Source organism: Nematolebias whitei, chromosome 16 (assembly GCF_014905685.2).
Source record: "Nematolebias whitei isolate Nwh7 chromosome 16, NemWhi1, whole genome shotgun sequence".
Taxonomy (NCBI): domain Eukaryota; kingdom Metazoa; phylum Chordata; class Actinopteri; order Cyprinodontiformes; family Rivulidae; genus Nematolebias; species Nematolebias whitei.
Genome location: NC_056513.1, coordinates 11,915,923 through 11,940,716, shown reverse-complemented (window position 1 = coordinate 11,940,716; position 24,794 = coordinate 11,915,923). Strand labels below are relative to the sequence as shown.

The following is a 24,794-nucleotide window of genomic DNA, read 5'->3' as shown; positions in this document are numbered from 1 at the left end:
AACCAAAGAAAACCCTTTTGAAGATTGATTATTGGTCCGCAGAGGCTAAGCATCATGAACTCCTCTGCCTGTGTGTAATTAGCTGATCAGTCTTCATCTGTTCAGCTGAACAATAAAAACTGTTCAGTGGTGTGTCATCATGTTGGCTTTCCATGATGCAGCTTCATGAGGGGGTCATGATGATGGAAAGTCGTCCTTAAAAGTGTAAAACGGATTCAGAAATAACTGACTTGAATGATGGGTCTACAGTAACAAAGGATGCACTGAAACAAGGAAACTCAAATAGTTTATTTCACATCATTAAAAGCAACACATATTTACAAAAATACATATAAAATTTCATTTCCTGTACTTCCAAGATGAGTGAAAGTACCATCAGAGTCCGTTGAAGAGAGGTCTGCAGCGTGGCTCCAGTTTGTCCTCCAAGACATAGTCTGGTCCACAGACCCAGGGATCTCCAGTGTCCCACTGCCACTTCTGCAAAAGCTGCTTCAGGTTCTCCAGGATGGAGCTGTAGACCGGATCTGAGACCAGGTTCCTGGTTTCCAGTGGGTCAGCTCTGCGTTTGTTCAAATTAAAGCATCATTAGATATTTTTAACAGAAAGCAAAGTCCTAAATTTGCTCACAAAGAGTAAAATATTTTTACTTTCTCCACGAGGTCTCAGTAAAGTTAATTTTGTCAGACAACTTCAAAAATACAAACTTTAAAAATGCACAAATAAATAATATAATTTTATTCACCAGCACTTGACATTTATAGACTTTACAGTTAAAGGAAATGATCGTTCCATACAATTTCATTTTGCTGAGTCAGCATTTACTTTTTCCTGGTTTAGTTTCTTCAGTTCATTTTTGTAGTGTACATACTTTGTGCTTTTTTATATATTTATATTTCAAACTGTCAGCTCAATAGAGAATATGACTTTTCATATTTGTAACTCTTGTTTTTTTTTATATTTAATTTACAATATTTACAAAAAAATTCCACATAAAAATACGACATCTGAGTCCTTTAAAACCATTCTTTGAAATCCACCTCAGCATACTTGCTCTACTTTTTTAGCTACATTTAGTTTTTATTGGTTTTCCTACGGGCAGCACGGTGGTGCAACTGATAGAGCTGCTGCCTCTCAGCGAGCAGGTCCCTGGCTCAAATCCCGGTCTGGGGGCCTTTCTGGGTGGAGTTTGCATGTTCTCTCCGTGCACGCGTGGGTTTTCTCCAGGTACTCCAGTTTCCTCCCACAAACCAAAAACATGCATGTTAGGCTGATTGGTAACTCTAAATTGTCTCTAGGTGTGAGTGAGAGAGTGAATGGTTGTTTGTCTCTATGTGTCCCTGTGATGGACTTGAGACCCGTCCAGGGTGTCCCCCGCCCCTCGCACAGTGATTGCTGGACATGGGCACCGGCAACCCCCGTGACCCAAAATGGAAGAAGCGGTTAAAAGATAACGGATGGATGGTTTTCCTACATATTTCTTAATGTTACCTTGTTGCTACAGTTTTGGTAACTTTAATGTTTAGCTACAGTATTGCAAATTTTGCTTTTAACTACAGTTTCTCATTTTAGCTTAGGCTTACTAATTTAATCATTCTTGATGTTAGTGACAGTTTTGCAACTTTTAGCTAGTGTTTTGCTATGTTTAGCTTATAGCTACTGTTTTTTTTCTCTTTTCTAATTTTATCTGCTATGATTTTAGAGACAGCTTTGGAAGCCCCCCGCCTTCGGCTACAACCCATGATACTTCGTACTCAAAACGTATGCCCCCTCCTGTGTTGCTCCCCCTCTATGTTGCTCATTCGGGTTGAGATCGACTGGGCCCCATAGGTAGAGACTTTGTCATCAGGCACTCACTGACAAGCCCCACCCCCAGGCCTGGCTCCAGGGTGAGGCCCCAGTAACCCATGTATGGGCAAGGGACACTGAGCTCCTTGATGTTGTCTGTATGAATCTTTGGAGTTGTTTTTTGTCTGGCCTGTCACCAAGGACCAATCTGCCTTGGGAGACCCTACCAGGTCTCCCAGGCAGATATGCTGCCTCCAACAGCATAGCTCAAATGGATCATTCAGGAGCTTAAACTCCTCCAACGCAATAAGGCGGTGATTCATGGAGGGGTTGGGGTTGGTCTGTCCATAACCGGAGCCGAGGTCGCTGAGGTAGTTAAAAAACTCCACGACGACCGGGCTCAGGGGATGGATGAGATCAGTCCTGAGTTCCTCAAGGCTCTGGATGTTGTGGGGCTGTCTTGGTTGACACGTCTTTGCAACATCACATAGACATCGGGGGCAGTGCCACTGGATTAGCAAACTGGGGGTGGTGGTTCCCGTCTTCAAAAAGAGGGACAGTAGGGTTGTGTTCCAATTATAGGGGCATCACCCTCCTTATCCTCCCTGGTTAAGTCTATTCAGGGGTACTGGAGAAGCGAGTCCAATCACTGGTCAAACCTCAGATCCAGGAGGAACAATGCGGGTTCCATCCTGGCCATGGAACACTGCCTCTTTATCCTGACTAGAGTCCTTCAGGGGTCATGGGAGTTTGCCCATCCAGTCTACATGTGCTTTGTGGACTTGGAGAAGGCGGTGGACCGTGTTCCTCGGGGTACACTGTGGGAGGTGCTCTACAAGTAGGGGATTGGAGGCCAATTGCTATGGGCTGTTAGGTGCGAGAGTTTGGTTTGCGTTGCTGGCATTAAGTCGGACCCCTGTGGGGTGGGAGTTAGGGCTGCCCATTGTCACAGATTCTGTTCATAACTTTTATGGACAGAACTTCTCAGTGCAGCCAGGGGGTGGAGGGATTATAGTTCGGTGGCCTCAGGATTCCGTAACTGCTGTTTGCAGATGATGTGATCCTGTTGGCGTCATCACGCCGTGATCTCCACCTCTCACTGGAGAGGTTCGCAGCCGAGTGTGAAGCGGTTGGCATGAGAATCAGCACCTCCAAATCTGAGGCCAAGGTCCTCAACCAGAAAAGTGTGGATTGCTCTCTTTAGGTCGAGAGTGAGGTTCTGCCTCAAGTGGAGGAGTTCAAGTACCTCGTAGTTTTGTTCACAAGTGAGGGAAGAATGGAGCGTGAGATTGACAAGACAAATTGGTGTAGCATTGTGGTCTCTGTGCTGGTCCGTTGTGGTGAAGAGAGAGCCAAGCTGTAAGGCAAAGCTCTGTTTACGGGTCAGTTGACTTTCCTACCCTCACCTATGGTCACAAACGCTGAATAGTGACCGAAAGAATGAGATCGTGGATCCAGGCGGTCAAAATGAGTTTCCTCTGCAGGGTAGCTGGAATCTCCCTTAGAGATAGGGTGAGAAGTTCAGTTTTCTGGGAGAGACTCGGAGTAGAACCGCTGCTCCTCTACATTGAGAGGAGCCAGTTGAGGTGGGTCAGGCATCTGGTAAGGATGTTCCCTGGGCGCCTCCCTAGGGAGGTACTTTGGGCATGTCCAACTGGGAGGAGACCCCGGGGAAGACCCAGGACACGCTGGCGGGACTATATCTCTCATTTGGCCTGGGAACACCTTGGAGTCCTCCCAGAAGAGCTGGAAGAGGTGGCTGTGGAAAGAGATGTCCCTGCTCAAGCTGCTGCCCCCACGACCCGACTTCAGAACAAGCAGAAAATGATTGATTGATAGATTAACTGACTGATTGACTGATCGATTGATTGACGGGTTGATTGATTGATATACTGACTGACGGATTGATGGATGAAAGCTATGAATTTAATAATTTCAGCTTTTAACTACTGTTTTGCTTATTTGAAATTTTAGTTATCATTTATAACATTTTTGCTTGTAAATACCGTTTTGCAAATTTTTATTACATATTTTCTCATTTTATCTTTTCGCAAAAATGTCTTGTTTGTATTTTTTCCACCAAATAAAGCACAGAATTAAACTCTTACACTGTTACAGTGTCTGTTGGAGCACTGTTGGTGCTCCTAAAATGTTCTTCACATAACACAAAATTATAGGATAAATGTATTTATTTCAATACAGATAAACTTCTCGGTTTACTGATAGTTTGAAAAGAACATTTGCCATCAGTTTTAACCCTTTGGAATAATAATTATAATTGTTATAGTTTAAAATAGAGGAAAGACAAATCTCATTAGGTATATGTTCAGTCACTGTCAAGCAAATAAAGCTACAATTAGCCATCATTTACAATATTAATTTATCTGTCATAATATTTTGAAGCACAAGTTAATCATCTAAATGATGAAAAATGATTCTCTCACTCACCTGAGATGACCAACAAAAAATAAATAAAAATTAAAAAAGACAAAATCCAAGAGAAAACACAGAATCCTCTTATCTGAACTCAGTTATTGTTTGGTTGAGGAGATTGTGGAGACATTCAGTGGGGAGATATGGGATGGGAAATTCAGCCGGACCTGACCATGAACCATGAGTCTACAGATGAGGGACGAGATCAGTGATTCTCCAGCTTCATGTAACAAATACCAACTGAGAAAACACCAGGCTCTGTAAACAGGCCAACGCTGGTCAGACAGTGTGGTTTAACGTGACATTCCATGCCTTGGCGGCTGAGAACAGCCACCTGCATGCACTGCAGTAAAGGCTCTTCCCCCCTCCATAACAGGTAAATATTAATTTGACATAACTTGAATCAGATTTCCATCTTTAGTGTCTAGCAGATATCACTGGCGCTGCCTGTATGAAGCCACAAGCACATTTAATAATTCAATCGTAAATCCAGTTCAGTTCATACAAGAGAGGCACGTCTTCTAAGGGTTATACCACTAGAAGGTTTCTGAGTACCACCAGTGGTACTTGTACTAGTTTGAGAACCACTGTCCTAACCTCCAGAACTCCTACCTTATTTAACTTAAGACGAGTCACTGTCTTCTTAAATAAAAGTAACAAAATGTGCAAATCTATTAAACCTGTTAGTTTACTGGTTTATAAAATTCACCTGACAAAACTGATATTTATGACTTGTAGAGAAGTCTTGCAAAACTCAAAATAAAAGTCATGTCTTTTAAAGTTCAGATTACCTTTTCTTAAAAAACATGTCTGTTTAAGGGTTTTTTTTTTAGTGGGGGAATAGTTTTGTTCATTTTATTACCAAAAGTTGTTTCAGCTTGCATTTCGATGTGAGTTTGTGCTCAGCGTGTGCAGCTCTCACAGACCTGGTGTCAAACAGCTCCCAGCGCTCTCTGTAATAATACTGATCCAGGGTTTTGAACCAGTGTGTCGGCTGCTGCAGCCTCGTGCGGTTCAGCAGATCCTGAAAGGTGGGCGACACGTACAGATCCTGGTCGATGGGGAACGGCATCCTGTAGTGCAGGTTTTGGAGAAGGTGATACGCCCCCCGGTGGACGGAGCGAGTTGGGTAGTACATGGTTACCTGAAAGGAACAGAGCGCAGCCGTCAGAGCCCAGAGGTTTGTCTTCATCTGTGAGCGGTGGTGGTGACCTGACCTCGTGCAGCGACTGGCTGGAGAAGACCGTGTGCCAGCTGCTGGGCTCAGTGATCAGAGCTGGGAGTAGGGAGCGACCTGTAAGGTGGACCTGCATGGTGGGACTGCCGGGGAGGCTGTAAGATGGATAGGGAATAGAAAACCAGTCCAGGATGGTAGGAGTGATGTCTGCAGGAACAGAAACAAGGAAAAAAGTGAATTCACAGAAAGAAAGGCAGAGACTTTAAATCAAATTTTAAGTAATTTAATTTATGGCAATATTAACTTGATCACTGTACACACACTTTGACTGATGTTTCTGTTATTTTAAACCGAGGGACATCTTTTGGTCACACTCTATAATGCTTTATCTTGACGTACTTGTTTTTACTTTTGATATTTCAGAAGATGGTAAAAATGGCAAATGGACTGTACTGATATAGGACCAGACCTAAAACGCTTTTCAACACAATCTGTGCCCTCGTTCATTCATCCCTCCACACACACATTCATACAGCACTCTACTACATCTCTACAAAACCAATCTGATTCTGTAGAGACTAATCGAGCTGTAGATCACATTCAGGGGGACACACAGCGGATGTAATGAGGGGTTCAGTGTCTTACACAGGGGTACATGTGGCTGCATACTGGTGGAATCAAACCTCCGACTGTCTTGTAGGAAGACGACTGCTCTAAGCACTGAGCCACAGCCGCCACCGAAGAATGAAGTGTTTTTGAATTAAGAGGTAAAACTTTACATTTAAATACATCAAGAACACTGCATATTAAAAAAAATGAAGGCAAAGTGTAATCACAGCAGTTTTGGTCACTAATGAAAGGTTGGTTTTTTTTACATCACATATAATTTAATCCCCTAATCCCGAAATGGGATTATTTATCATGGTGTAAATACCTTAAGTCAAAATGTATTAGGAGTGTTTGAGATTCCTATATTTTATGTAGGAATTTGTTATTTAACCATGCTGATGTTAAATTGTTGTTCAGTCTCCCCCTTGTGGCAGTTTAAGAGCATCAGATAAATAAAATGACTTGAGCTCTGTGATGCCAAACTCAGGTCCTCATATGTTGCTGGCATAATTAAAAAAAATAGAGAAATAGAGTACATAGTTTTTTCTTCCATTCATCTCACTTGAATAACAGAAAGGAGAGAATATAGACTGATGTACTGTCTGTTTGTTTTGCTTATAATTAAATAAAATACTGTTTTGGAATGATGCTTTATGTTTTTATTAACATTTTAACAACTGCGTCCTATTCAGTATGTCTCCATCGTGTTTTTCTTACCCAGCAGGCTGACGTAGGCCCGGCTGGTGTCTCCCCACCTCTCCCTGTGTTCTGGAGATGAAACCAACATGGGCTCGGCTGTTCCAGAGTCGTACAAGTTGGTTCTGCCATTCGGGAAGGGGATGCCGTTATCTGAGCTGTAGATGATCAAAGTATCATTCTCATAACCGGCGTCTCTGAGCTCCTGAAGGACTAGTCCGATACCTGCGGAGAAGATTGCACCATTATAGTTTATCTTCTTTATTCGTCTGTTTCTTGTTTGTTTGTTTATGTGCAGGATCTTTTACACACCCTGATCCAGCCTGCTCACTGTGGTGTACTGTGCGGCCAGGTCAGCTCGTGATACAGGAGTGTCAGGAACAAAAGGAGGAACCTGAAGAGGAACGCGTGTCAGAGACTGGATTTTACATTACAATCTTCAGAATCCTTCATCACCCACCTTTACTTGATCTGGTGTGTAATATACTGGTGTCCAGTCAGGAATCCTACCCATTCCAGTTTCTCCGTTCCCAAACTTCTCACAGAAAGCTCCATACTGGGGCTGCGAATGTCCACATCGATGCGTGTCGTGGAAGGCCACATAAAGAAAAAATGGCCTTTCATCCTCTTCAGCTTCTTCATTGTTGCCTTTTTTCTCTTCATGTTGCCTCTGTTTACCAACTTCCTCCTTATGAGTCTGGAAAAACTTACGAACCAGGAGTTTGATCCGAGTGATATTCCTCCCCACTTGGAGGACAGAGTTATTTTCCTCTGTGTAGGCAAAGTCAAAAGGGTAAACAGATCCTGGACCGACGTGCTTCTTCCCGATTATACCTGTAAAATTCAGACAGAAAAACGTAAATAAAGAGAACACAACACAAAGCTCGAGATAAAAATGCCCTTTGTTACCTGTGTGTACATTAGCCTGGCTGAGAAGCAGCGGTAAACTTTGAACTCCATCAAACGAGTTAAAGTTGTGAACCCCCTGATGAAGTCCATACATGCCGTTTTGATGCTGGAAACGTGGAACAAACACACCTGAACTCCTTTCCATCTAAACAAAAGTTATTGTTAGTGAGAGTCTTACCTGCGGCAGGCCGGTGAGGACGGCGGAGCGACTCGGGGAGCAGCTGCTGACAGATGTGAAGGCATTGCTGAACACAACGCTGCGCTGAGCCAGAGAGCGCAGGTGGGGGGTGCGGACCACTGAGTTGTTATAAACTTCGGTTTCAAAACCTGCGTCATCAGCTGGAAAATTAAAATGACAAAAACTCGGTTCTACTTTTGCAAACAAACACAACAAAGAAAAGCTTAAAGCTCGGCCCTGAGACGACGTTCATCACAACAGAAATGTAACTCGCTCCTCACAGACCGGTTAGTTCACACTGTTGGAGCGTTTGTCTCCGAATTGTGAAATACAACGTGTAAGTACGCATTTATGATATACAGAACTGCAGTCATTCCTCTTTTTTATTTTATATTTTGTTTACAAAGAGCCAGAATTTATTGTGATTTATTTTAAAGTGGTCTTGATTAATAGTTCTACAGGTTTTCTGAGTTTTATGTTTGTTTGTTGTTGCTCCTTTTTTCTCACATTTGCAATTCAGTCCCTGGCCATTTTTCAGAGTAATGTTTTTTGTTGATTGAATCACTTAATTTTGACTTAAGATCCAATCAGGCATAAAAATGCTCCTAAACAGAACAAGTTGTGTCGACACAAAACTCTACAAAAAACAACTTTACTGTTCATTTTTAGACTCTTTGTAACAAGCAATCTGTTACAAACACAATCCATTCATTCTATTTTTATAGCTGAATCTATGACACACACACATTTTAACAGACCATAAATAGTATTTTAGTACTAAATAAAATTATTTTAAAGAACTAGCTGAAAAGTTGGCATGTAGTGTAAAATCAGCTGAAGAATTATGCATCATGTCCTGGTTCAGGCTTCTGATGGTATTTTCCTGTTTCAGAATTATCAAATATTTTTCAGCTACAAGTTTAAGACCTGATATTTTATTTCTACCCAACTTTCCAGCTCCCGTTTAAAGTAAACGTTTTACAATACAATGCCATGATCAGGGACAAAAACTGGACTGAAAATTAGTTAAAAACAAACCAACATAAAAAATATGAAAATATCTTTCAAACCCTAGAAACTATTATTTATGATATTATTATCAAGATGTTTGAATGGATGATTATCAAGAAAGACCACTGAAATCATTGCAAGTCTTTGCTCCTTGGAAGCAACATAACTGAAGAGTGGGAGCTTTTCAGAAACCTGTTAGTAAAAACTCACCGATAGTTATGGATTGTTAGAAACACAAGTGGCATAAATGAAATACATTTATACATGTATTTTTAAAAGTGGGATTTGAAGACTATTGAATACAGAGGCGTTAATGTACATTTAAATAACAGCCGAGTGTATTAATTTTCCTCTTACTCACCAATTATCAGAAGAACATTTCTCTTTGACTCGCCGATGAAACAAACTGAAAGAAGAATCAGCTGAGCAAGCATTATGAATCTTAATATTGCTCCTATGTTGCTTCAGAAGTTAAAAGAAACCAGGAAAACTTTATAAAATACTCAGCAGCATTGTGGGAAATCAGAGGTCGAAACTTCCGGAAACATATTTAAGCCCCGCCTTCGAGTTGTCACATGACTGTGACTGGAGAACAGAAGTTACAATGTGAAACTTGGGAAGTGCTTCTTTTGTTCGAGGCTTTAAGGTTTTTGGGGTTCGTTTTTTAGATTAATTAGGATGTTTTATCTCAAAACATCTTGCAGCACCATCCAGCACTAATTTTGAAATTTGGTCCATTGAGAAGGTTGTGGACAATGCGTTTTGAAAGTTATGGTTATTTCAAGCGATGTGCCTTCCACCACTTACACTTTCCACTCAGTTCAGCTAAGGTGACCTTTTCAATACTTATGGGGCTCTTTTCTAAAATAAATCACAGCAGAATCAAAAGAACTAAGATCAAAACAGGGTGTCAACATCTGCCTGCCTCACATTTTTGCTGAAATGTCTGAAGGGGTCTGCCCACAAGCTGAACATAATGCAATAATTTCAATTGATATTGAGGGATGCTGTGATCAAATTATAAAAGATCACACTAATTTGATGCAGTATATTTTTAAATATTTCTTTTAAACAAATGTTCAGGGGAGAGGGCAAAAACAGTCCACCACTTCAACAAATGTTGAGCATTGGAACTGGACACCACGACGACTCCTCGGGACTAAATGCTCTAGGCCTCTGCTGGACGGCGGCGCTTACATGCTCCGATCAACAAAATTAAAAGTTTGATACTACTGCACCAAGAGAAATCGAAGGTGTTAAACAGAGAATTTGCATTTTCTGCAAAAATGCAGTGTGAATGCTTCTTGCTTAAGAATTTCAAGAAAACAGCTGAAAAGTAGCTTAAAAAAGAGCTATGAAGGATTCTTCATAAAATTATTAGACAACCCTCAGCATCTTCAGAGGCTTCTTCATATCCACTGTAAGAGACAGCTACAAGAGATCCTTCCTGCCCACAGCATCTAGAATTCATGCAACCAGGATGAGTTACATTTAATTTCCTTCTGGGATTAAGTATTTTTGAATTGCTGCAGCTAAAACTTTATTTTGTAGTGCACTTGTCATTTTACACTTTTAAATAAGCCAGTTTATACACACACACACACACACATAGCTTTTATTAGTAAGAGATTAGTTGCTACATAAACCTTTTCTAAATTTATAACCGATTTTAAATATTGTGAATCGTCGGAACTTTGCATCTAAAACCGGTCTCTTGAAAAGGAGTCCTCGTGATTCAGGGACACATTTATATAAAAAAAAGTTTAATTATTGCTATACATTGTCAAAATGTATCAGTGTCAGTTTGTTTCATATCACCTTTATACGAGTGTGTGTACATCTGCAGCCTTTGTGCAAGACAGGTTGTGCGGGGGGGGGGGGGGGGGGTAATTAGTGTGGCAGTCCCCATCAAAGTTTCTCCAGGAACGTTCTGGTTTTACATACAATGATGCTTAAATTACCTTGTCTAAAGATTAGTCAATAGAACTGGACTTTTAAACAGGTTTATTTCAAATCAGTCTTGTTGTACATCTGAGAGAAAGAAAAAAAAAAAAAAAAAAAAAAAAAAACACACGACTTGGAACAATTTTAGAATCAAGGTTTCATTCCAAACGTGATAGTCATGTTGGTGTTGCTGGTTCCATTCAGGTTCTCAGCACAAACGATAAAGAACCAACATCCAGTCTGGAGTAAAGTTGAATTCATGTCAGGTTGGAGCCCCCAGAATGGCTCTTCAGATTCCAAATGAACTAGACAAAAAAAAGAGACTCAGTTTTAAAAACTCAAATTATGCCGATACTTTTAAAATGCAACTTTAGTGGATTATGAAATGCTTATATAAATGTTAAGACTTCGGGCACGTGCTCACCTTCTTCACTGTGTTCCTTCAACAAGGAGTCCATTGACTGGATAAATGCAGCAGAGTTCCTTAGAGAAAACTCCTTTTGAGGAAAAACTGAAAAGGAAAAATAAAATAAAAACCACACCCACATTTTAATGCCAAGTATCAGCTTTAAAATATAAAGCAAACAAACTTACGGCTCCGCATCTTCACTTGATTAAAGGCAGTGTTGTCACTTGGCTCGTCAACAGGTAAACATGACCCTACAGACAACACATTTTCAGTTGTTCAGAAGTTTCTTTTTTTTTTTACGTTTTTTTTGTAATAATGGAGCTCTAAATCAACTCAAGAATTTACAAAGTCTCAAAAAGTCAAGTAACATCCACACCTTTGTTGAGCCACACAGCCACCGCACAAACAACCACGACACAAACACCTTTCATTGTTCCAAGTTCCAGTCACCAGCTAAAGACTGGAGCAACATCTGAGGTTTAAAAACCTGCAAGAATCACAGCTGTAGTTCATCTGCCCTGATTGCTTCTCTCTCTTTAGAAGACTAATTGTTGCTCAGGCTCTCAAGACAACAGTGAAGTCCATTTTTTTCTCTCTTTGGCTGCTTCGAAACAATTCTCACAAGGCCAACAGAGACCACATAAAGAAATTAACATAAAATACATATTTAATCTGTTTAGATATATAAAATAATAAGTTATGATATACATTTGATTTACCAGTGGCACAGCAGCTGATAGAGAAAAGTGGTCATTTTCATAGAAACTAAGGGTTATAAGACTAAAGATTATTTCTGAAAACATACCTGTCAGAAAACTTCAAATTAAAAGTAGGAAAATAATATGCTCATTTAGTGATTGCTAGATTATTATGCAAAATGAGAAAGTAAAATAATAATAATTAAATGCTGCATTTTTTTTTTTAAATGCCCCTTTGGGATAAATTAAGTGAATTGAATTGAATTAAACTGAATTGAAATGACTTGAAAATCGCAATTACAGCAAACATCAGTGTTTTCACGGTTTTAGCACGGCAGCTGATTCATTTTGCCAGAACGGGTCACTAATGTGCAACAAAGAAAAACAACCAAACACAAAGCCACCTGCAGGGTAAAGTTCAGCTCACTGTATGTACACCGGTTTATGTTCAAGTCTGACTAAAGTTATTCATATCTGGGCGGGGCATCCGGCTGACGTAAGACAACAAGCGCAAACTCCGCCTACCCGGCGCGCCACCTTTTCAGCTTTCTTTCGGCGTTTAAATTATGTGGAGCCACTCACATAACAACGAGCTAAAATAGAATGAATGCATAAATGAAGGTGTTGTTCACTTAATTGATTAATTCATTAATGTATGTATTGCTGTTTGCTTCCTGAAAACAAAGACGGAATTGTTTGTTTTTTTTCTCCTGAAAATATAGAAGCTCCCTGTCGGTTGTCACATGACTCTGGTCACGTGACGGCAAAAAACAGAAAGTCTTCGTACCAAAAACAGAGATGTCATAAGCTCTGGGAAGTGTTTTGTCACAGAAATGAATTGAAAGAAGCGGATCTGAACAAACACAAGTAAGACAATAAACAATGTGCAAGAAGAGGCTCGAAGAATGAACTCTATTCTAATTATTTTGTTCCATATTTAATTCTTTTTGGTGTTGTTATTCTTTTTTTTTCCAGTTTGCCATTGAGATGACTAGATATAGTTTATCATAGGACATGCAGACAGACGATTAAATGATGTGTTTTTGTTTCCTGTAACATTAATGAATTTGTATTATTATAAAACGTGCGGTTTTGTTTATAGTTACCTGTAGACAAAGATCTCAGGTACAGGTGTGTAAATCACCAACCTGTCACATCATATGACTATCATCTGTAATACACCTAACAATCCTGATGCACACAGTCTGAGCAGGCTGCAGACAGAAAGTTGTTTATTTTATTTTTATGCTCTGAAAACCTTAAAACAAAAGAGTTCACTCACGCTCACATTTTTTTCTGATCATCATTTCTGGTCATCTCAGCAGGTCCTCAGAGCTGTTTAATGAACAGAAGCCAGCTTCATCACTTTGTGTAAGTTTGTGTCTTTATATTTTGCAGTTTTGCTCCTCCATGCAGAATAAAATCCATGTGAATTCAGCATTGTGTCTAAAATGTATTTGTGCCATTCTTCCTCTCCAGAGGATTGCATGATGGATCAGCCTCTTGACAGAATGGAGTCGTCGCGGGGCTGCTGCTCCTTCAGCACCCTGCAGGCCTGGCTGCCCATCCTCTCCTGGTTGCCTAAATACAAGCTGAAGTACCTGAAGATGGACCTCCTGGCAGGCCTCACTGTGGGGCTGACCACTGTCCCACAGGCGCTGGCTTATGCTGAAGTAGCAGGCCTTCCTGTGCAGGTCAGGCCCAACACAAACTTTTTTTACAGCTTTTATAACTTGTTAATTGCAAATATTTATTACATTATAATCATGCTTTCTGTTAGATCTGTTATTATATTTGTTACGTAGAATATTGTGTTACTTTGTATTTATTAACATATCATTAACCCCTTAAGCTTTTTATACTTTACATGAGTTTAAGTTTACAGTGTCGGTGCAATTAAAAAATATGTTTTCACTTGTGTTTTACAATTTTTCTAATATTTTAAATTAAGTTTATATCTGAGTTGTATCTGAGTTTTAGGACATTTGGACGAGTGTTTTTGAAAACGTAAACCCCACTGAAATAAAAAAAACAACTCACATCAACTTCTCCTAAAGTTTAGGAGATTTTAGCTCCATAAAATACAACAACGTGGATAAAAATAAAAGCTAGTTGTTATACAGTGAATAAAAAAAAAAAAAAAGAAAAATCATAATTCTTCACAGCTTTGTTTAAATATTTTTATCCACAGTTCGGCCTCTATTCTGCCTTTATGGGGGGGTTCATTTACACCTTCCTGGGTACATCTAAGGATGTGACCCTGGGTCCAACGGCCATCATGTCCCTCTTGTGTTTCTCTGTGGTGGGGGGGCAGCCCCACCGAGCCGTCCTGCTCAGCCTCCTCTGTGGACTCATCCAGGCTGTGATGGCGTTACTCAGATTAGGTGAGAAAACTGCTGCTAAAAGACAAAATAATCCAGTGTTGGAGATTTCTTTTCCGAAATTAATCAAATCTCGAGAAGCAGGTTTACAAAATAAAACTAAGCACACCTGATTGAATAGTTTCGCATCACTTCTGTATAATTTAAGAGTAAGAACTGTTAATGTTACATAATTCATTCTTTTAAACTGACTTTACAGAAACTGTTATGTGTAAATCTTAACAAAATTTGGGATTTCTCTGCTTGTTTTCTGCAGGATTCCTGCTGGACTTCATCTCTTACCCTGTAATAAAAGGTTTCACTTGTGCTGCTGCAGTAACCATTGGCTTTGGCCAGGTCAAAGTGAGGTTAAACACAAACACACAACAGTTACAATAATATGTCAAATTGGTCTAATATCTTATTTGACTCACTGATGATGATGAGTGTTTTGGTATTGTGCCTGTTGTTTCGTTGGCAATCACTAGAGCTATTTTAGCCTTCATTATGCTGCTTCAACGAGATTTCATAAGACTTAGCCCATCGACATGTAGGAAAATACTGAACACCGTACAAGAACCCTGAAGATGAAGACAGAGAGGGGACATATATATACAGTCTGGTCTCCGTTCAAGTTTTAAGTTCACCAGGATTGTGTGTGGGGATTAGGTGAGACTTAACCTTTGGTCCAGTATCTCCTTACATGTCGATGGCTTAGACTGGAGTTGATTATAAGTACTTCACAGCTGTAGCTTTATTTTTTTACAGCAGCATGTCTAACTCCACTCAGAAAGCTGCAGACTCTTTACTAAGCAAACGCCTCGTTTCTCACCATGTGTTTTCTTGTGAAGTGTTTGCTGACGTGAGGCTCGCTCTCTGTTTGAATTGGTCAGGTCGTCACATTCAATCATGTGGAGACAAAAACTAATGAAAAATTGTTGCCCTGAATCATACACATTTTATCTGCTAAAATCCATAGTTGGTGGATGAAGCTTGGGCTGTGCCTCTGTGCCTCAGCTCTCTGTAACATGCTCCACACATGAGCAGACTCAGCGATCTTCTCTTCATTGTAAAGTGTGAAAAAGTATATAGGTTGCATCATTTCATGTTTTGCACATGCGCTGAACTGAATGATACAGAAGTCTCAAAGTGAGACGTGTGAGCCAAACGGTTTTCTATTCCTGGTCTGCATCTGATCACATTTAAGCGAGAAACTTTCTGATGAAGGACCTGAGGCCTGTGTGTTGGTGCCAAGCACAGAAACTGAAAGAAAAAAAAATAACCAGAATAATAAAACTTTATAAATAGGACTTAAAGGTATTCACTGCAAAAACATGAAGACTAAAAGTCCTTAAAATAAAATAAATACAAAAATGCAAGCAGAGTTTGTGACTGGATGCCAACTACTACATGTTTTTAACCTGTGGAAACATACATGGGAGACAGTTTCCCAGCAACTGGAAATCACAGAAAACCTGAGAAGTGGCTTTCACATTTTCCAGACAAGGAAAATTCAGGGAATTTAAACACTGATCTGCTAATTAAAAGAAGATCTTTATGAGATTTTGACGTCTTCATGTATTAATGCCAGTATTCTGTTATCATTGAGTCCGTGTTCTGCTTCTACAGTGTACAGTATCCTTACTGAGTGGCTATGATGACATTTTATTTTCTGATTTTATACAACATGATTAAATAATTAATAGGAATGATTGCCTTATGCAATCAACCCAAAACGCTAAGTTCTGAGTGTTTTGTGTGGCTGAAATATCTCCTGGATTTTCAGAAATTACTCAGGGAAGAATCAGGGAAAACTCGGGGGACATTTTTTTCATGAAAAACTGGGAACGCTGGAAGAGCCAAATGTAAACAAGAAGTTTTGATCTGCTGGCTCAGATTTGTTGAGTAAAGTCTTTTGATGTTAGTCTAGAGTTGTAAAAAGTTAAATGATAAACCTGTCGGTTTAGCAGAAGTTCACAAAAGCTGTACTACTGATGAAGTCCTTTGGATGAAAGACAAAACAAAAATAGAAACCATCTAGAGGACCTGACTGAACTTTGTTGGATTTTCTACCTAGATTATTGAGCAGGCAGCACGGTGGTGCAACTGGTAGAGCTGCTGCCTCTCAGTGAGCAGGTCCCTGGTTCAAATCCCGGTCTGGGGGTCTTTCTGAATGGAGTTTGCATGTTCTCTCCGTGCATGCGTGGGTTTTCTCCAGGTACTCCGGTTTCCTCCCGCAGACCAAAACATGCATGTTAGGCTGATTGGTAACTCTAAATTGTCCCTAGGTGTGAGTGAGAGAGTGAATGGTTGTTTGTCTTTATGTGTCCATGTGATGGACTGGAGACCTGTCCAGGGTGTATCCTGTCCCTCGCACAGTGATTGCTGGACATGGGCACCGGTGACCCCCGTGACCCAAAATGGAAGAAACAGGTAAAAGATAATGGATGGATGGATTATTGAGCATGAATTTTGCTGTTTTGAACCAGTTTGGCCATGGCTGCCTCAGAGGAGTTGACGGGGGAGAAGGTGGACTCCAGAAACCATCTTGTCACCATCAAACTGGTTGGCTCACTATGTGAGTGTGCTGCTTGTGGGACTTAGTTTGTTGTGGCTCCTCGGACTGATGAAGTCCTTTGGATGAAGAACGAAATGTTTCAACAAATAAAGCAACCATCCAGAGGACCTGACTGAACTTTGTTGGGAGTTTCACAAAAGCTGTTTATGTCTTCATGGCGCTCCACCACCCTGCTTGATCCCTGATATTTATTCTTTACAGTCGTCTTATTCAACCTTTCTTCTTTCACATTTAGCAGTAAACTCACATTTTAAAAGTTTTGTTAAAGAGATTTTACTCTTGCCCGATAACGCCGGATTAGTTTCCTGATGGATTACGGTCAGCTGTAGGTCAATCCTGCCAAGTAGTTTTTTTTATTTTTTCAAACTCAGTAACTTTAAATGTTGTTTAACTTTTTAGGCTCCTCATTTACCTGTTGAGTTTCTGTTGTCACTTTTTGTGTCCGTAGAATATTCTGGGGATCCGTGGTGTTCCTCAGCAGTTCTTCCTGGAGGTTTATTACACTTTCTACAAGATCCCTGAAGCCAGAGTGGGCGATGTGGTCCTGGGTCTGCTTTGTCTCGCCCTGTTGATCATGTTGATGCTTATGAAGTCCCACCTGGCCTCTGCCGATGCCTCCACCTGCTCAGGCTTTGCCACGAAACTAGTGTGGGCCGTTGCGACCAGTCAGTACTCATCTCGTAGAAACAGCATAAAACGCATCACGTGTTGTTGTTGACGTTTACTCCATTTCCTGTTCGTTCTGCTCAGTGCGTAATGCTTTGGTGGTCATCGCTGCGTCGCTTGTTGCGTATTCCTGGGATGCTTACGGTTATCATGTGTTCACAATCACCGGGCACACTTCCCAGGGACTCCCACCGTTCAGCCCCCCGCCCACCTCAGACACAACATCTAATGGAACCGTCATCTCCTTTGGCGAGATTGTAAAGGTAAGAAGCAGACGGAAGAACGGATCAGCAACATCCACTTCTCTGACTTTGTCCTGGAGGTGCAGCTGACCGGTCTTCTTCTTCTCTTTTTATTTCATCAGGGCTTTGGAGGAGGACTGGCTGTGATTCCTCTCATGGGTCTGCTGGAGAGCATCGCTATTGCCAAAGCTTTTGGTAAGTTGTTTAATCTTATACGATCCACATAACTCTACTGACAACAGTCTTCTGTCAGATAATCACTACTTTTTGAGCAGATCCAACAAAGTTAAGTCTGGTCCTCTGGAAGGTTTTATTTATTTATTTATTATTAACCTTTATTTAACCAGGCAAATCCCATTGAGGTCACAGGTCTCTTTTGCAAGGGAGGCCTGGGCCTGAAGGCATCTTAACATGCATGTTTTTGGTCTGTGGGAGGAAACGAGTACCTGGAGAAAACCCACGCATGCACGAGAAGAACATGCAAACTCCACACAAGAAGACCCCAGGTCCAACCGGGGATTGAACCCAGGACCTTCTTGTTGTGAGGCAACAGTGCTAACCACTGAGCCGTCGTGCTGCCGGTTTCTTTGTGTTGAAAGGTTTCGTCCTTCATCCAAACGACTTCATCAGTCGGAGAGGCCACAACAAACTCAGTCCCACAAGCAGCACACTCACATGATGGGCCAACCAGTTTGATGGTGATAAGATGGTTTCTCCCCTTATCACCATTAAACTGGTTGGTCCACTATGGGAGTGTGCTGCGTGTGGGACTGAGTTTGTTGTGACTGATGAAGTCCTTTGGATGAAGGACGAAAAGTTTCAACACAAAGAAACCTTCCAGAGGACCTGACTGAACTTTGATGGATTTTTTTTTTTACCTGGATTACTGAGCAGGAACTTTGATTTTTTTTTTTAGCAGATATTTGATCAAACAGCTTTTGCAACATGTTTCATAAAATATTCTCATGGACAAACTGAATGGACGTCTTCTGACTAACGGCTGATTTGAACTTCTTCTTTTGCTCAGCCAGTCAGAACAACTATAGGATTGACGCTAACCAGGAGCTGCTGGCCATCGGCGTGACGAACATCATGGGCTCCTTTGTGTCGGCGTACCCCGTCACCGGTAGTTTTGGAAGGTTTGTCTGTTTAATTTTATTAAAAGATCAAACGGGGAGTGAAATATTAATATTATGGCCTTTTTTTCTTGACAACAGGACAGCTGTGAACTCTCAGACAGGGGTTTGCACTCCGGCTGGTGGAATTGTCACCAGTGAGTTTTCATCTTTTTACTTCATCGTTCATCGAGATAGACTTTCCTGAAACCATTTTGAAGTGATCTGGAACAGTGGTTCTCCAGATGTTTTACAGTTTGTATTTGGCTGTTTGTTGCTTTTTTCAGTCCAGTCTTTGTCTCTGACCGTGACAACCCATTATGCGGTGTGAGGATCATTCATGGTGAAAGTGAACAAGCTGAAAACTAAAATAAAAGTGTTCAGCCTGAAAAGCTGTTTACAGCAGATGAACGACACCTGAACGTTTATGAATTGGGGACCATTCGGATGTAAAACTGGTTCATCCTTTGGTTCAGAAACCTTTTTATGCCTGAATGACGTCGCTGCTTTAACAGTGTCATGTTCTCATGGCCTGTTTAAGTCTTAGAAAAAACGTTAGGTCATTATTGACTCTAATGGTAACTTCTACGAGGTGTGGGAACCACTCTTGAAGTATTTTTCTAGTTTTAGGACTCAAAACCCAAAATTCAGTGCCACCCAACAGGACTTTTATTGATGTAAAGAACTTTTCTTTACAATGAAAGAACTATGCTCTTTGTTCATCTGATCATTCTGCAGGAAATAAAGTGTTATCACTGAAATGAACTCATAACAAGGAACTTTATTTTACCACATAAAGCCATTAAACAAGACTTTTTACTTTTAACAGAAAGAGGTAAAAATATTCCTCTGGTTTCAAACAAATTATCACAGATAACTTTCTTTACTAAGTTAAACAGCATGCTTTCATTTACAGTAATATTATTTAAATTCTAAACCATCTCATGCATGGTTTAGTTTTCTTATTTTATCTGAGTTTCTGAATTTGGTCATAGTTTATCTTCTTTCTGCATCGCTGCAGGTGTGATTGTGTTGCTGTCCTTAGCATTCCTCATGCCAGCGTTTTACTACATCCCCAAGGCTTCCCTCGCAGCCGTCATCGTCTGTGCCGTAGCTCCAATGGTGGATTACCGAGTCGTGGCAAAGATCTGGAGGATACATAGTAAGTATCTGTATCCGTGTAGTCCATTGTTTAAACGTGTCTCGCATGTGTTTGTTAGTTTAATGGAATTTGGACGTGTCTTCCGCAGAGCTGGACCTTCTGCCTTTCGGTGTGACGTTCCTGCTGAGTTTCTGGGAGGTGCAGTACGGCATCATGGCAGGTGTGGCCATTTCTGGAGTCTTGCTGCTGTACAGCATGGCCAGACCCAAAATAAAGGTACTACAGTCATTATATAAGGCTGTCCATATCTGCAGTAGGGTTTGTGCCCCACTGTCTGGTGTGTTTGCTTGCATGTCTGTTAGCAACATATCGTAAAACGGTGAAGCCAGCCCAATTCAAGATGGCTGCCACAGCTAACTGACCTTAGTCGACACAAAAATGACGACAACTCGGTCGGTTTTACAGACACTGAGCTCACATTTGGTGTGGTAGTTGCTGAAAATCATCAACAACACATATGCAAAGTGTTGGCTTTAACTGTTGAAGTCAACCCTCTCTGTCTGTTAGCAAAATATGTCACAATTCAGTGGTCAGACTTTAATAAAAACTCTCAGAAAGCAATTATTGGATATACGTCTACAACTGATTAATTTTTGTTGTCAACGAAATTTAAGATGGCCGCCACAGCCGACTGACTTTAGCTACTAGAAATGTAACTATAAATCAGTCAGTTTTTCAAATATTGAACTAAAATATGGTGTGGAATTAGCTGAGAGTCATCCAAAACACATCCTCAGTGCTGACAGATTGCAAGGGGTGATGTAGGTTGCCACCTAAATCACAATCAGATAATCTCTTAAACAACTCTGCACAGATACCAAATTACAACAAGTAGGAATTATCATATAATTTTTGTCTTTAATATTTAGTTAAACTTGATACAGAGTTTGGTTCCTCAAACATTTTTATTTGTCTTGAATCGAAGCTGACATCAGAAGCAGCAGTAACTCCTCCCTGCCACGAGTGTGTAGCGTATTGTGTCTGCAGCTTTTTGTGTTAACGTGTTGCTGCTGTGTGCAGGTGACTGATCATGGTGTGGTGGTGATGGAGCTGAGCAGTGGCCTCAGTTTTCCTGCAGTGGAGTATCTCAGTCACATCGTTCACACTCAGGCCCTGCAGGGTAAGGAGTTCTTTGATTGGTGAGGTTTCTTTCCCTCCGTCAGTTACTCACCCGTTCATCTCTCTCAGTGTTTCCTCCACGGTCAGTGGTACTCGACTGCCATCATATGAGCATCATAGATTACACGGTGATCAATGAGCTGAGGGACCTGCTGAAGCAGTTCAAACTGCGGAAAGTCAGTTTAACGTTTGCAGGATTGCAGGTACATCCCAGTCTTTACAGCTTGTTGTACTAATGGAGTTCATGTTAACTTGTATTTGTTTCTCTGTCTCCCTTGCTGTTCAGTCCTCCGTCCTGAAGGTTCTTCTTGCAGCTGATCTGCAGGGCTTCATGTTTACAGACAGTGTGGAAGAGGCCCTGCAGATGGAGACAGTAATTCTTCTCAGTGAATAAAGTACAAACTGCGGCACCACCATCTGTGAGGAGATGTCTGAAGCTGATCCGTGGTGTGTTTTCACTTGGATTTTTAGGACTTTGACCTTAAGTGGCCACTTTTACTGACAGGAAACAAGTCTTTCTGTCTGATTTTAAAACAGCAACTTGCACATAACATTTTACAATACATTCCTGTTGCACAACACCAAAAGAAGTTTACTTTAATGTACATTAGGGTGTTTTTTATTTTTTTACATGTGTTGTAAAAGATTACTCGCTGTTATTGTAAGGACCAAATCAGATTTTTGCTAAGATGATCATGTAAATGAACATTAAACTTCAACAAATGATAACTTTTAATACATCTAGTTTTGTTATTTATTCGCTTGAAACTTGTTTCTTGTTTTTATATTGGTAAAGTGCTTCTTCCAAGTAAAATATATAGTAAATATAAATAGTAAAAAAAAAATGATGTGGGCATTGCTATATGTGTACAAAGGGATTTCTACTGAATAAAAAACATATTTATCTTAAATGCATGTGTGTTTTATTTATATCAGAATGTTTACTTGTTTCAAAATTTAGGAGTTAAAGTTTTCACTTCGACTTCATGGCAAAAAAAAAATTGTTGTGAAAATCACTGGATTAGCTTAATAAAACCATTCATTAAAGACAAAAAGCAGATTTTAAAAGTTTACCATGACAATGAAAATGAAAAATAACATTAAAAACCAGATACAAAAAAAATAATAATAATAATCTGGACTTCCCTGCAGTTGAGAACATTTTGCATAAAGATACCTGTGATCAAAAGTTCTTCTGAAAATTCACAAAAAGTTTTTTGTTTTTTTTCCAACAATACAGACCTTGCCACAGGAACACAAATACATCTTCTACCACAATATGCTGTAAAAACAACTTACATTAATTTTTTTTATGAAAGAAACTTGCATTTTAATAGCAACATCCTCATACTAAAGATAAAAGGTGATATGCTGAACTGGGTTATAAACTTTACAATAATTCACTCACACGATTCAGATTTATTTATTTTATCATATTTTTTACAAAGTCTTTTAGATATAGAAATCCCAAAGTTCTACAATTAATATGCAACTCGTATCGTCCTTTAATACGGATGGAACCAAATTTAATTCTTAGGTATGCCAAAGGATCCGTCAACTTTATGGAGATTGACGGAGATTTGGTTACAGTGAGGTGAGTCAGCTTTATTGCCAGACAAGAAACTTGACATAGACACACAATAAGTATAAAAAATAAATATAACATGATTCAAAAATGATTCTTCTATATATATATATATGTATATATATATATAACCACATCTAAAATTTAAGTCTCTTTAATTTGAATCAGTAGATCAGTAGCTGTTTTTGATGAAAGTGTTTGAGACTTTCAACAAATTGTCAAAATCAAATTTTATTTGTTTCAGCTGCCCTTAGTTACAATCTTCACTACTTGCACTAAAAAATTCACTCTCTGGCCATATATGAAATACTTTATTTACCAACAGAATAATACCTTGAGTTGTACTATGCATTGACTTAACATTTTTTGGAGTGAACCAATCACCACAGATTACACACAGCTGTGAATCCTGCAGCTTGAGGGATTTAAAGCTCAGATGTTGGTTGCACCTTCAGTCAGAGACAGGAATCATGGGGGTTGTTCGTGGTCTGATTATTTGTTTGGTGGCTGTGTGGCTCAGAAAAGGTTTGTGCAATGTTATGTTTTATTTTTGTTATTTTAAAGTTGATGAATTTGTTGTGAATGGGAGCTGTGTATGAAAATGTGGATGAGCAGCAGCAGCAGCAGCAGCTTTAATTTCAGCTTCTAACTTGCTCTTTATCTCTGCCTGTCTGAGAACCAAAAAACTTGCTTGAGGTCTTGTGTAGGTGGCTCTTACAGGAAATCTTAAGCAAGATCCTCAATAATGGTGATGCTGATTAATCAAAGGCAACAGGACTCTTAACTAGCAGAATCCCAAATTTTTAGAGAATTTCATCTTGATTGAGAATCAGGCCACTTTGATAATTGTAAACTAAGAAGTGTCTGTGCTTTCAACACAGCTGTAGGGTTTGACTAAAATGCCGTCCTTTTTTGGAGTTGGTGAATTTTTGACATTAACTAAAATTTTACCTGTGTTCACAGGTTCATGTTTACCAATTGATGTGCCAAATGACAGGGCAGATCATGAGGAACAAAAGATGGAAGATGGTAAGAAGGTGGTGGGGGTAGATAAATGTTCATAAAAGGAGTGTTTCTAAAGGTGTTTTTTTTTTTTGTTTTTTTGTTTTTTTTCTTCAGATCTGTCCCCGAATGATATTGCCCTAAAAAATGTCATAGCATTTTTCCAGTCAAAGGATGCCAGGCTGAAGCAACATGCTAAAGAAGGTAAAGAAAAGAAAATTGGCTAAGGTGCTGGAGAAAAAAAACTCTTAAATGATCAGGGTCTAAAGATGAGTGTAAAATTCTAGACAAAACTGAAACTCTGTAAAATGCTTTTAGTGTACCTGGAAACCAATGAAGTGGAGGTGACTGCAGGCGACGAAGCCCACAACGTGACTGCAGGCGACGAAGCCCACAACGTGACTGCAGGCGACGAAGCCCACAACGTGACTGGTTTTTAATAAAACTAAACTACTGTGTAAAATGACCAAATATTCTCCTTGTGTTAATTGTAAAGACGGGTTATAGGTGGAACACAAATTTTTACAAGCAAGGCTGTTTTATAGATGTGGTGGACACCCTTTTCCAAAAAATCTGTCAAACAAGGAACCTTAGATTCAATACCTGACGACTAACTTGCAACATGATTGTAACTGAACAATGTCCTTGCTCAGCTGCTATGGTATTTTCCTTAGTTCCAGTGGTGGGTGGCATGGAACTCTGGTCATTTGATGTGGGGATGCCTTAGAGAATATTTTGGATGGTCCCAATAGAAATTTTCCTGGTTGAGCCAGTTGTAATTGTCACTGCAAATGACGGGTCTCCTTTTCCAGAAGACTTGTATGAATACTAAGGAATTCGGTGTCCTTTTGTCTTGATGTGGGTTAGGAGTCCTACCCTGTAGTCAGACCTGGGGGTGGGGCTTATCAGCAAGTGCCTAGTGACCGGCTCAGACTCTGCCTGAATGCACAACATAGGTTTGCCTTCCTGTTAGCCCACCACCTGCTGGAGGGTGCACGAATCCATGGGCGATGGCTATAGGTGTGGACCTTAGCAGTCTGAACCTGGCTTACTAAAACTGGCTCTTGGGACATGCAATGTGACCTGGTGGGGAAAGTTAAGACTGTGTAGTGATTG

At 40.1% G+C, this 24,794-nt stretch overlaps 3 protein-coding genes across 3 annotated transcripts; 2 read left to right on the top strand and 1 right to left on the bottom strand.

Annotated features, from left to right (window-relative positions):
• Nucleotides 1–375: 375 nt before the first annotated feature.
• On the bottom strand, nt 376–9,238 carry sgsh (N-sulfoglucosamine sulfohydrolase (sulfamidase)). The gene is made up of 9 exons (XM_037690221.1): nt 9,160–9,238; nt 7,788–7,948; nt 7,610–7,715; nt 7,161–7,534; nt 7,013–7,094; nt 6,722–6,925; nt 5,436–5,602; nt 5,145–5,362; nt 376–559 (listed from the first exon to the last, which is right to left on the bottom strand). The coding sequence occupies exons 1-9, from the start codon at nt 9,230–9,232 to the stop codon at nt 376–378; spliced, it is 1,569 nt and encodes a 522-aa protein (XP_037546149.1). The 5' UTR covers nt 9,233–9,238.
• A 4,101-nt stretch (nt 9,239–13,339) lies between these two features.
• On the top strand, nt 13,340–21,540 carry slc26a11 (solute carrier family 26 member 11). Its single transcript, XM_037690220.1, has 13 exons — nt 13,340–13,543; nt 14,041–14,233; nt 14,487–14,572; nt 17,236–17,452; nt 17,538–17,716; nt 17,818–17,890; nt 18,723–18,834; nt 18,913–18,968; nt 19,832–19,972; nt 20,061–20,188; nt 20,993–21,092; nt 21,161–21,294; nt 21,378–21,540. The coding sequence occupies exons 1-13, from the start codon at nt 13,340–13,342 to the stop codon at nt 21,483–21,485; spliced, it is 1,731 nt and encodes a 576-aa protein (XP_037546148.1). The 3' UTR covers nt 21,486–21,540.
• Nucleotides 21,541–23,134: 1,594 nt separating this feature from the next.
• On the top strand, nt 23,135–24,144 carry LOC119422816 (polysialoglycoprotein). The gene is made up of 4 exons (XM_037690219.1): nt 23,135–23,201; nt 23,640–23,705; nt 23,796–23,882; nt 23,997–24,144. Exons 1-4 carry the CDS (start codon nt 23,147–23,149, stop codon nt 24,116–24,118), a joined length of 330 nt encoding a protein of 109 aa, XP_037546147.1. The 5' UTR covers nt 23,135–23,146; the 3' UTR covers nt 24,119–24,144.
• Nucleotides 24,145–24,794: the final 650 nt, after the last annotated feature.